General features: G+C 32.2%; 1 protein-coding gene across 3 annotated transcripts in view; it reads right to left on the bottom strand.

Moving 5' to 3' along the window:
* The window catches only part of EDEM3 (ER degradation enhancing alpha-mannosidase like protein 3), a 74,655-nt gene that overhangs the window by 55,880 nt on the left and 4,431 nt on the right, over positions 1-14,344 (bottom strand). For all 3 annotated transcript variants that reach the window (XR_013624309.1, XM_068124504.2, XM_068124507.2), the window contains exon 2: positions 13,128-13,173. Coding sequence is in view for 2 of the 3 variants with exons in the window: in XM_068124504.2 (XP_067980605.2) it covers positions 13,128-13,173 (46 nt within the window). In the remaining variant the exon portion in view is untranslated. The remainder of the gene's footprint in view (positions 1-13,127; positions 13,174-14,344) is intronic.

Here is a 14,344-nt window from a genome sequence, read left to right as displayed (position 1 = left end):
GCCACATACTTGACATATTCCTTTTTGATAAACTCTATTATTTTTAGCTTTAACATAAGAGATATTTTTAGATTTAGTTTTCTTTTTACATTTGAGACAATAACTCATATTTATTTATCAGAAAAATTCCGACAGAGTATCAAAACCTTTTTGGTTTTCAACATATACATTTCAATCTTTATTTTTAAAACATAAAGAATCCTAAGGAATGCCTTCACTCTCTCCTCCATTTATTTACAAATAAAAACTAACTAAAGTCAATGACACCAACATCATCAATCACATAATCTTTTCCTTCTTCTTCTTCTTCTTCTTCACCACTTTCTCGTTTAAATCTCCTCCCTGAAATTGAAGACATTGACGTTCTTATTTTTGAAACCATTATCTTCATAAGAGTTGTTAATTCTTTAATTTCCTCTTCGGTGCGTTGAGATTGATTTATTTGCTTTAATACACTCAATCTTTTATGAATCTCAGTGATTTCCATCTTTTTATATTTTTCCTCCCTCTCTCTTTGCTCCCTCTCCTCCTCCTCCATTTTCTCCCTCTCCTCCTTCTCCTTTTTCTCCCTTTTCTCCCTTTCCTCCTTCTCCCTTTTCTCCCTTTCCTCCTTCTCCTTTTTCTCCCTCTCCTCCTTCTCCTCCTTTTTCTCCCTCTCCTCCTTCTCCTCCCTCTCCCTTTCCTCCTTCTCCTTTTTCTCTCTTTCCTCCTTCTCTTCTTCAACTCCTTCCTCATCCCTTGCTACCCTTGAGTTTGAACCCCAAAGAATATTATACATATACTCATCTGGATTTTGAGATATTCTTGTATCTATAATTATTTTTCTCATAATAGGATACCAATAAGATTTGTTGACGATTTCTAAAAGAGTTTTATATTTCATAACTTTGAGAAGTTCATTTTTATTTAATATTTTAAACAAGTCTCTATTTGTGGGTTTAACAATATCAGTATAAGGCCAGTTTTTTATGACAAAATTCCCATGTATATGCTCCAAATCATAAGGTATGTAATACCGAGCACCCTTTTCTTGTAGGTATCCTTGAATACAAAAATTATAATTCTCTTGTAGTCTTCTTCCTGCCATTTATGTATCAGAAATATATGTGAGATTAATATTATGACAGGTAATACCACCCCATCTTCCCACTACCAAATCGGTTTGTATTCCTCGGCTTTCTATCCTTATCTCATTACCTTCCTTCTTTGTCATGCGAACCATCGCTATACTATCATATATTTTTATTTTCTTAAAATCACGTATTTGTTGTTTACTAATTGTACTTCCACATAAATCCTTATCTTCACCAAGTGGATAATATTCTTCTTTACGAGACTGATTTAAATCATGTAGGTCTTCTATGTTTATTGAAAAAGACCAATTATACCCTAAATCAGGCATATCATACCCCCATTTATTAATTCGCATATTAACTAAATGTCCTTCTTTATAAAATTTAATTGTAAGCAGGTAGTTAAATTCAATGAGGAAAGGTGTATGGTCAGTATAACCAGGTGTTGTGGTTGTAAATTTTACTTGTTTCACAAAACGTGCTGTTTTCTTTAAAGATATATATTGTGATAAATCACTGAATCTAATCAAGTCATTCGCATCTGTAGGGTTTGGATAATTGATTAATTTATAAGTATTCTTCATATTAATATTTTTACTTACACTATATTTTTGTCGTTCAGCCTGTGCCTTTGTATAATAATTTGATAAATCAATATCCTGAGAGGATTTTCCAAAGATAGAACCATCTTTTCCAACATAGGTCATTTATATTAGATAAAAAATGATATCATAAAAATTTTCATTATTGTTGAGTTGAAATAATACATATAAACATAATTGGCCACAACATTTAGAATTAATTTCTTGAACTTGGAATGTTTGATAAACACCATTCTGTAAGAATTGTATTACTTCAACAGGTGGTGGCATACCATAACTATCAAAATAATATTTATCCTGACTATTATGAATACAAACCCAATGAGAACCATTCTGTGTGTCTAAATTCATAATAATATTCTTTGTATTCTTATTTATATGTGTTAATTCATCTCTCATACAAATAACCACATTATCAATTTTTAGTGTTTTACAATACTTAGCTAGTTCTATATTTGACGTTGTATTCTTTCCAAATTGTTTAAACCATTTATCCATTTATTTATGAGAAAGATACAATCCATTACCCCGTTTAGTTAGTTTAACACCCGCTTGAGCGATAGAGGAAAGCATATCTCCAACCAACAATCTAGCTTTATCAGGTAGACTTTCAAGTTTTTGAGCAAAATCTACAATTACACCACTTCCACTAATTTGTTTCTCCAACTCCTTGTTATGTCTTTCCAATTCTTTTTGAGCTTTTAGTTGTGCCTTCCTTTCGTTAGCAGTTTTTACCGCTGCTGAAATACCACCAGTCAATGCTCCCGCCGCACTTAAACCAGCAAATAAAGGAATTAGAAACGGGAGAAATCCTCCTCTTGACTCGTCTATTGAATATTTCTTTAACATAGGTTTCGTCATTTTAATTTTAAGTGATCCAACATCATTTAGTGTTTTTACTTGTGTGTGTGTGAGTAAAACATCAATTCTTACAGCTCCTTTTCTTTGAATTGTATTAACATTAATAATACAAGGCTTTTGATTTTGAATACAAGATGTTAATTTATTAAGATTGATTTGATTAACATATACCCCAACCATTTATTTATGAGAAAAAACCTATGTGATATTAATCATAACACCATTATCTGTATTAATCTGTAATTCTGTTTCCTCCAAAAGCAAACAATATGCATTAACCTCTTCACTCTCCCCTCTTTCAATGTATAGAGAAGTATCCACTCGATTAGACTTTATAGTTTCCTTTTGAGAACTCAGGTCAATTGCGTAGATTGTATAAAGTTTTTGAAACGCAACCATATCCAAAATAGGATCATTATTACCATTACTTTCACACACCTTTTGGTAGGACTTGTAGGCTTCCGCATAATCATTTTTTTCCCAATCAATTTCCAATCTATCTCGCGGATAAAATGTGCCATCAAGAGAAACCCGAAGTTGTTTCACCTTTGCATTATCACTCAGGGCATTATTCTTATTAGTACCGTCCTCTCCATCTGGTTTTTTAAAAATGAGCCAGAGGTATCGTGGCTTTCCTTGAAGAACACCTAAATTCCAAGTGTAGGTAGTGTGTTCCAGTTTAACGTGTTGACATCTTCTTTTAAGGTATGATACATTTAGCGGTTTCTTTGAGTTAAGTCTTCTATTTAACATCTCTTCCGTTTTAAGATTAGGAGTATATTCACTGATATACCAACACAAATCATTAATAACAAATTTATTATTTTCTCCAAAAGCATTTTCATCCCCAAAAAGCAATCTATTTACATTATCATTCCTTTGTAGTTGAAATCTAATTTTAAGCCCATACAAAACTTTATCATAATCGCAAAATCCAAATATACCTTTAAGAGGTACTGCTACGGTAAAACTATTCACTGCTTTTGTTTCATCATTATACATTGACTTCCTTTGACTATAACCAGGGTCTGCGTTTGTACCCGTTGACATATCAGGAATAAAACCTTCAACAGCTCCCTTACCCATTCTATCACTAAACGAATATAGTGTAAATTTCATCATTTCAGATGTAGCAGAGACATAATCAACCGCTTCAACCTCTTGTGTTCCAATATACAGGCGGACACTGTCAAACATTTTCCAGAAGAAATCATTTACGAGTGTAGCATTAGTATTATTCGCAGCCTTAGTGAATTTAAATTTACACAGCAAGAAACTATCAGCTATATTCAAGTAAGTTTGTTGATTATTTATTTCAAAACTTTTTGTTCCGTTTGAATTCCAGTCTGTTCCTGTTATAGCATTTACCTTAAAATAGTCTTCCTTTTTAGTGGAGTTTGAAATGATAATCGTATCATCCAAATCATAGATACTATCAATCGCTTCCATACTTGTATTTATATAGCATTAAAATTGTTGAAACCCTGACCCAAGTATTTTAATGATTTTTTGTCGTTCTTGTGAAGATAGTTGAGTTTTACCTTTTTTTATTTCTTTGATTGCTTGTAATTTATGAGACTCCTTTTGAGCATCTTTTATACTCTTTATAGCACCCGCAACGGAGCCCACGGCAGAAGCAGTTGAACCAATTAGGTCTTTATGTTTAAGGATGGTTGAACCAATACCCATTAGAGTATCAATTATCCCATCTCCTTTATTTCGAAATTGATGACCTACACCTCGTTGTCTCTTAGGTTTATAGTATCCTCTACCCACATACCTTGTATAGTCTGGTGAAAGGAACATGCCCTCCCCTGTAATTATTTTATATTTTCCCAACTCGTGTTTTCTCACAATAACCATTATTTATTTATTGAAAAACTTCACGTAGGTGAATTCTGATGGATATAATTTCATCATTAAAGGATATCATACGATTATCTTGGTCGGTTATCCTAAAATTTACTCTGTATATGGTTTTTCCTGACACAGGTAAATAGACAAGATTTTTTGGTTCCATATTAAATTTATAACCAATCGGGGTTGAGTATGCACTGAATGAAAATATTGTATTTGTTCTTATTCCATCGTTATAAGCACCATCAATCAAATCACAATGAATTAATACTGAATTTATACCGGAGGATATTTGGATAACATTATCACTGTAAAACGTCCCGTTATTTTCAATCTTTTTTGAAGAGAAACCCAATAGCTCTCTAAACGAATTTTCAATCGTGAAATCAACTTTATAATTATTTTTAAGTTTAATAGTTGATTTTGAAGTGTGTTTTTGAATATCTATTACAATATTTTTTGGTTCATCACCTTTTTCTTTCATAAGGCGAGAGACTTCTGAAGATATTTGAGAAATCTCGTAAGCTCCAGGTGAAACGGTTATAGTTTTATATCCACTTCCTGGATTATAACTAAACTTGTTGTTTTTCTCTGTGATATTAAAAAGGGTATTGTAAGTTTCCATTGACAACAAAGATGCCTCATATGAGGTAAGGGGGTCAAGTTGTAGTGGGTAAGGGAATGAAGCTGTGTAATCGCTCGTTGTGAAATTAAAACTAAGAATTGTGCTTCTCATCTTATTTAATATCTAATAAAATATCTTTGTATTGACATTTATTAATTATTTTCATGTTCATCAACTGATCTAAAATGGCTGAGGATTCATTAAAACAATTGTTGTTTCCAGCCTTCTTACTACCTAACAACAATAATAGCCTATTAACTAATTGTGATGGGTCATTTGGAAGAAAACTAACACCCGAACCAAGCTTACTTAAAGCATCAATAATATGTTTCTCCTTCTCATTCTTCTTACTTTTACCAGCAACAGAAACTCCATAATCAAGTGCATTTAGCAACTCAATATATACCCTATCTTCCTCTCTTTCCATATCAAGTGGTTCCTCAAAATATTTTGAACCGCTGAATCCGGGGTTTGTTAGAAGAAACATTAATCTTGGAGTTAATTTAACATTTGGTTGAGTAGAACTCAAGAACATCAATTCATCATTAAATATCAATACCTTTTCTTCCACAAGATGAAACACTGCTGGTTCTTCTGTTGGAATGAGACCTGCTCTGGTTTTTGAACCCGCCGAATATTCATTGTTTTGAAGAGCTTCCACAACATAATTAGGGGGTTGATTTACCTCCTCAAGTTTCCGAAATAATCCCTCGTCATCATATTCTAATTCACCAAGTTCTTGTTTTGTTATCTGACTAAAATCTTTGAGCATTTGAAGTTTTTTCGGAGTAAATTCTACCGTGGGTACTGTAGGTGAGTGTTGAGTTTTCAAAAGTGGTTTAAAGAATTTCTCTTGTTTTCTTTCAAAGGCTTCTTCACCAGTTAGTTTCTGTCTCCGTTTCTTCTTTATCTCTTCCTGTTGTTTAACAACTTTTGAAACTAATTGTTGATGTTCCTTAAACTTTCTTTCTCTTTCTTCAGTATTCATTTTCTGTATTTATTTATTGAAAAATCTCATTTAGTATCTCATCTTGTTTCACAACAATATATTTATATTTTCCAATCGTGTGTTTCATATAATTTTCAAATTCTTTTTTACTACATAACGTAGAGCAATTATCTCTCCAAAAATTATTTACATCTATTGAATTTAACTTAAATAAAATAAAAGTATTGGCATTGTTTCTTATTGAGCGTCGAGGGAGTTGAAAATATGATTGACTAAGATATATACAATTACAAGAAGAATGTCTCCCTCTTGTATAGTAGCTATCCATTACTGTTTGGTTTCTCTCATTAACACAATCATCAAAGATGACGAGGTTCTTTTTTGATTTATCTAAATCTTGAGGTGAAGGTATATCATCCGTATTATCACTGAGAATACAAGTTATGGGTTTCGATTTTGATTTCTGTGTATCACAAAATAATTGTATTATATCTTCAATATTATAATCATTCAGTTTGTTTTGAAGTTTAAATAAACCGATAATGTCTTCCTTTTTAAGACCTGCATTAAAACCCTGTGAGAGTAGTTGATACTCGGGTTGAAAACTTGACTTTGTAAAAATTATTAAATTATCATAATCTAAAAAATTAGGACCAAGGAGCATCTTTAAAAGTAAACAGGTTTTCCCACATCCGCTTGAACCAACTATTAGACATCTCAATGAATTTGGAATGTTTTTATGGTTATTAAATTTTATCTTATTTTCCCAAACGGGTAAAAAATCATTCATTTATATATTTGGAAAACAAGTCATCCAACTTTTTTTGAGCTATTTTAGAAACTCTATATTTTATCCTGAGTTCTGGTTTAATTTCAAAATAATTCATTATTTTATTTATGTAGTATCTTGTATTAACATTTCCATTAAAATTATTTTGAATAATAAATATCATTAAACCCTTATACATTTCCTCAATACAAAGAGTCTCTTTCCTTGTAAGAAATGGTGTATTATCACCATAATGCTTAACATTCATCTCTCTTATTAATCTTGTAAAGTAATTCATTTTTGGTTCTAATTTAAAAGAGTTATATGTTTTTTTATATTTCTTATTATCATTAATTAGAATATAATCACAGAATAAACATTGTTTATATGAATCCTCATCATTAAGCCCCACTCTATCACAAGCCGGACAATTCTCTAATTTATCATATGGAGAGTCTGGAAATTCTAAATATCCTTCAGAACTTATCATATTTATGTGGTAAATTTTTACTTAAACTAAACGCAAGTTTATTCATTAATAAATACAATGTTTCAAAGCACAAAAGACAAATTTCAATCAATCTCTACTTCGGTGGAAGATATAGAAAAATATGTCAAAGATGTTAAATTGAACAAAGATAAATATGGAAATTTTTGGGTAAAACCAGTTATGGAAAATAACATGAGCCCCTCTATTTCATTTAAAGGAAGAGCTCTAACTATACCTGGAAAGACATCCATTAAAGTAAATCTAACAAAAGTTTCTCCTCTACTCCTGGCAATTTATTCAAAGCTTGAAAAAGTGATTGACCACGATACTTTGAAAAAGAATGATAAGACCATTAATAATTCTAGAGGAGACATTTGTATTTTCTTTAATAATCCAAAGGGTGTAGATCTAAGTAAAATGAATGATGTTAATATTTCTGGTGAAATGTCATTTCGTTCTATGATAGTTAGAGATTATTTAAAGATAACTTTTGATATAAAAATTGTAGAGATTGAATCTGTTAATGAAAGAAAGTATATAGATATTGATGGGAATATTTTTCTTGCTAATTAAATATGAGTCAATACAGCAGTGAAGATTTTACTATTTCATTGAACTCGGACGATAGTGATGATAGTATTTCATTGAACTTGGCTGATGGTGATGATAGTATTTCATTGAACACAGATGATAGTTATGATACTAATAGTTTGTGCTCAAATGATAGTTATGAGAGTAGCTTTATTGATGACTCTGAGTATGATTCTGAGTATTCATGTGATAGTTATGACTTAGATGATTCTGAGTGAAAAAGTGTTTTAGTTTAAGCACAGTGATATATATAAAACGGAGCTGTAAAGCTCAAAAGTGTTTTATTTTAAGCACAGTGATATATATAAAACACCACGTTTTCTCACGCTATAAATATGGTTTATTGTGATACTTGCGAGAAGGAAGTAAAATATTATAAACAACATATTCTCACCGCAAAACATACATACAACATTTTAAACAAACTTTCCCCTCTTCCACCTGAAACAAAACACTGTTCTACATGTAATAAAAATATCCTCAAGAAAGGCTTCAAAATACATCTTAAAACAAATCTACATTTATCAAATTTTATCACAACTAAAAACTCTGATGGAGCATTCAAAGGACATATTAAAATAAGAGTCTTTAACTTCAAACCTCCTGAACCAGAGTCTATAGTTGATGCTGTAGAAATAGTTAAACCTGCTGTTCAAACGTTGATTGAAAAAACACTAAAGGAAATGAAACCACTTAAATTTTATATGGGAGTAAAATTAGAAATGACAAAGGATGAAGGAGTTATAGATGCACCATACATGAGAACTGAGCCACACTTTATATCTTCATATCAAGATTTTAAAACATCAGGAGTCTATGATGAACTTATTAAACAAGAGCAAGATGTGGATAATTCAATCGTAGGAAGTGGATTCAATATAGGAAAAATTATTTACATAGACATTCATATTCTTAAATCAGATCCTCTAAAAGCTTCTTCTTACATTGATTTACCCAGTGTTATCAAAAATAGAAAAGCAGTTATCAATATCAAAAATAAAGACAATAAATGTTTTCTCTGGTCTATTTTAGCACACTTACATCCTCCACATTTTCATGATGAAAGAGTATCTCATTATAAAAAATATGAGAATACATTAAATACGAAAGATCTAAAGTTTCCGATGACTTTAAATGATATTCCTAAATTTGAAAAGATGAATAATTTATCAGTTAATGTTTATGGTCTAACAGAAACAAACAACATTCAGGTTTTAAAGCTTTCTGACAATTGTAAACAAACTCATATTAATCTTCTATATTTTAATTCAGACGAAAATTCACATTATACATACATCAAAGATATTGCTAAATTAATAAAACCACAAGTCTGTAAGAGAACAAATAAAATATATATTTGTTTGCGTTGTCTTAACTTCTTCAATTCACAAGAAAGATTAGATAAACATTCAAATTATTGTGGCGAACATAAATCAACGGTAATCAATATGCCTAAAGAAGGCTCAAAGATCACATTCAAAGATGAAAATAAAAAGATCAAACATCCATTTGTTATATATGCTGATTTTGAAAGTATTTTAGAAAAAATTGATACTGCTTCTCAAGATCCAAAAGAATCATACACAAATAAATATCAAAAACATACTCCTTGTGGTTTTTGTTATTATATCAAATCATCCGTTGGTGATAAATATAACAAGTTAGAGATGTATAGAGGCTCAAATACCCCAGAGGAGTTTGTGAAACGACTAGAAAAAGACTGTGTTCGATTAACCAAGATAATGAGAGAAACCAATAAACCAATGTCCTTAACAAGTAAAGAAAAAAGGGAATTTATAAAAAACAATGTCTGTCATATTTGTGAGGAGAAAATTGGTAAAGGTCTAAAGGTTAGAGACCATTGTCATCTCACTGGTAAATATAGAGGTCCGGCTCATCAAAGTTGTAATATTAATTATCAACTCCCCTCTTTCATTCCTGTCTTTCTTCATAACAACGCTCATTATGATACACATCTATTTATCAAGGAACTCTCAAAGACTTCTGGAAGTATCTCAGCAATTCCAAACACGGATCAGAAATACATTTCATTCACAAAAACAATTCACACATCTCCTATTACTCATATCAGATTTCTTGATACATTTAAATTCATGGCAAGTCCATTGGTTAACTTGGTTCAAAATCTAAAAGAGTTTCCATGTCTTTCAGAGTATTTTTTAGATAAAGATTTTCTAACACAAAAGGGAATTTACCCCTATGACTATATGGACTCATTTGAGAGATTCAATGAAACACAACTTCCTTCAAAAGAAAATTTCTATAACAAATTAAATAATAGTCATATATCTGATAAAGATTATGTACACGCACAAAATGTTTGGGAAAAATATAACATCAAGAATCTTGGCGAGTATCACGATTTGTATCTCAAAACTGATGTGCTTTTATTGGCCGATGTATTTGAAGCCTTTAGATCTGTTTGTCGCACTGGATATGGATTGGATCCTGCTCACTACTACACAGCACCTGGATTGGCCTGGAGTGCGATGTTGAAAATGACAAAACAAGATTTGGATTTGATAACCGATGTTGATATGCTTTTGATGATTGAAAAGGCAAAAAGAGGTGGAATTTCACAAGTCTGCTCGAGTAGATACGCAAAAGCAAATAACAAATATCTTCCAAATTATGATCCAACGAAAGAGAGTTCTTACTTGATGTACTATGACGCGAACAACCTGTATGGCTGGGCAATGTCTCAGGCTCTTCCTTATGGAAAACTTAGATGGGTAAAGGAAAAAGACTACAAAAACGTTTTACAAGATGTATGTATCTCTACACAAAAAGAATTGGATGAAGAAAAAGTTGGTTATTATTTTGAAATTGATTTAAAATATCCAGAGGAACTCCATAACCTACACAAAGATCTCCCATTTGCTTGTGAGAAAGAAAGTCCAAAGAAAGAATGGTTGAGTGATTATCAACGATCGTTTGATATAGGTGAATCAACAGAAAAATTACTTACTACATTATATAACAAGAAAAATTATGTTCTACACCAAAGAAATTTGCGACAATATTTATCAAAAGGTCTAAGAGTAGAGAAGATCCATAGGGTTCTAAAGTTCAATCAAAGTCATTGGTTAAAGGGGTACATTGATTTTAATACACAAAGAAGAACAGAGTCAAAAACAGATTTTGAGAAAGACTTTTATAAATTGATGAATAATGCGGTCTTTGGTAAGACTATGGAGAATGTGAGGAAAAGACAAAATATCAGACTATCAACATCTTGGGAACAAGCATCAAAATTAATTAATAGACCGAGTTTTACTCGAGCTGAGGTCTTTACTGAGAACTTTTGTGCGATCCATTTGATTAAAGAGAGTATTGAAATGAACAAACCTATTTATATTGGAACAACAATTCTTGATTTATCAAAGTCATTAATGTATGATTACTTTTATAATAACTTGAGGAAGAAATATCAAAATGATGTTAATCTACTTTATATGGATACAGATAGTTTTATTTTGAAAATTAATACCAACGATGTTTATTCAGACATGAAAAGAGACATTAATATCTATGACACGAGTAATTACAGTCCAGAGAGTGAGTTGTTCTCTTCTAAAAATAAAAAGGTGATTGGAAAGTTCAAGGATGAATTAGGAGGAAATGTTATGAGTGAATTTGTGGGATTGAGGTCAAAGGCTTATGCTTATAAATACATTGTGAATAACGTTGAAAAGACTGATAAGAAGTTAAAAGGTGTAAAGAAAAATGTTATTAAAGAAACAATAAACTTTAAGGATTATTATAACTGTTTAACAACAAAGAAAGAAGAGTTTAGAAAGATTAATGGAATAAGAAGTTATAAACATCAATTATATTCAGAAGAGATAAATAAGAAAGCATTGGGGGCTTTTGATGATAAGAGGTTTATTTTAGAAAATGGAATTGATAGTCTCCCTTATGGTTATATAAGTATATAAGTGATAAGATATATATATAAGTGATAAGATATATATAAGTGATAAGATATACATAAGTGATAAGATATATATAAGTGATAAGATATATATAAGTGATAAGTTAAAAAGGGGGGGGGGGTTGGGGATTTTAACGGGCTACCGCCGCCTTTTTTACTATTATATAAATGATAGAACCAAGTATCAACCAGACTAAAGAGTGGAGGTGTAATCAACCTTGGTATATAAATGGAAAACATAATGAATGTGAAAAATATCAAATAGGTATAATTGAAAAGGCAACTGGTAAAAAAATTCACAAAACAAATAAGAGAATTAATTTAAATACCGGTGAATTGGGTAAAAAAGATGGAAATATTTTTGAGTGGACGGAAAACTTTGATGGTTGTCAGGAAAATATATACTTTAATTTTAAAATGGTATGTGGCACTGGAGGTGCTCAAACAAGAACATTGAGGGAGGTTTACCATTTTATCTTAGCTCAGTTAAAATATCTTAATAAAGAACCAAACTCAAACATATTTTTTGTTAATATATTAGATGGTGAAGAGAGTGGCAAGAGAATTAAATTATTTCCCACGCATAAACAAATATTTGTAGGGTCGTTGTTTGAGTGGGTTATATTCACCAGATGATATTAAGAGTAAAAGGTTAAAAGGTTCATAAGGTCAGAAGGATCACAGGTGTTTAAGTGGTCTAATGAATAAGGATAACATGTCAAAAGGTTAGAAGGTTCGTAAAGAACAGGGTGAGAGAAATAGAGGTCTTTAGGGGCAATATGGAAGTGAATGGGTCAAAGATTAATCTGCCAGATGATATGTAGAAGAAGGATGATAGGTCTATAAGAGAAAACAAATATTTGTAGTGTTTGAGTGGTCTAATGAACAACATTAAGGATAGGTACTACAGACAAAAGGTTCATAAAGATGAGGGTGGGAGAAATAGAGGTGTTTATGATTTTTGAAAAAGACAAGGGGGTAAATGACATTAGATAGGGATTTCCCATGTTAAACGGAGGTGTCCCAGAAGCAACATTATTACACTACTTTCGGGTATTTTTGGTATTTTGGGTATTATGTGTCCTCGATGAGGACTTGCATCCTTGTACCATATGAAAGAATCAAAAACGTAGTCCTGAAAGGCAAAACTTGCAAAATGTTATTGGAATTAAATTTGAAATTATATAAAAAATAATTGTTGCCAAAAACCAAGACCATCTTTTCATGCCTCCCGTTCATGGCTCATTATGAAAAGGAGCATTTGAAAGTGATTTTTTTTTTTTCATTAAAAAGAAGCACATTATATACAACCACAGAGATGAGATAATGTAGCAAAAAGCAAAGCACCCACATACCATGTAACTACCATAAGCGTGGTCAAACATATCCACGACTTCATCTCTGTGGAGAACACACACACACACACACGCCAGCTATATGACAACCAATTTCTTTAAAACTACAGGCTATAATGTAAACAACATAGGGGCAATACCCCTGGTGCTCACCTGGTGGAATAAACAGTATACTACACTGACTAAAGATATTTTAAACCAATTTCAGTGGTTGCGAGAACCCAGGGCAGCAAGTCATTGGAGCTTCAACGAAGATTTCACCCTCCCAGCCGAGAAAAGCGAGCACGTCGCACATGGATTCAACTGTGAATGCGTTTTGCCCAAATGTTACACAATAATGATGAGAACATGGACTCACCAGCAAAATCAACCCCAATTTAACATCACCAAGTGACTCAGAATATCCACAGTCAGTACACAGTGTGTGATTCTCAGAATATCCACAGTCAGCACACAGTATGTGTTTCTCAGAATATCCACAGTCAGCACACAGTATGTGTTTCTCAGAATATCCACAGTCAGTACACAGTATGTGATTCTCAGAATATCCACAGTCAGCACACACTATGTGTTTCTCAGAATATCCACAGTCAGCACACACTATGTGTTTCTCAGAATATCCACAGTCAGCACACAGTATGTGTTTCTCAGAATATCCACAGTCAGCACACACTATGTGTTTCTCAGAATATCCACAGTCAGTACACACTATGTGTTTCTCAGAATATCCACAGTCAGCACACAGTATGTGTTTCTCAGAATATCCACAGTCAGTACACAGTATGTGTTTCTCAGAATATCCACAGTCAACAAACAACAACAACAACATGCATTTTAAAAGGCCATTTTCCCTAAAAGGCCATTTTCCCTGCTAGAGCGGGGGTTAGCCTTGCGGTCCCCATGACAATCTTCTCCATTTTGCCCTATTTTCTGCATCTCCCCTTGTAAACCCCCCTTGCCCGCATTTCTTCTTCCACCATCTTTAGCCAAGTCTTTCTCGGTCTTCCCCGTCTTCTACTTCCTTCTACATTCATTTCCATCACTCTTCTCAACCAGTCACTTTCATCCTTCCTCAACACATGACCAAACCATCTCAACCTGTTCCTCTTCACAACATCAATCACAGGCTCTATTCCCATCATCTTTCGCAATTCATCATTTGTCTTCCTCTCTCTCAACGATACTCCGCACATCCGTCGAACCATTCGCATTTCCAC

Source organism: Myxine glutinosa, chromosome 8, assembly GCF_964187855.1.
Source record: "Myxine glutinosa chromosome 8, kmMyxGlut1.1, whole genome shotgun sequence".
Lineage (NCBI taxonomy): Eukaryota > Metazoa > Chordata > Myxini > Myxiniformes > Myxinidae > Myxine > Myxine glutinosa.
This window is presented reverse-complemented; position numbering and strand designations above follow the sequence as displayed.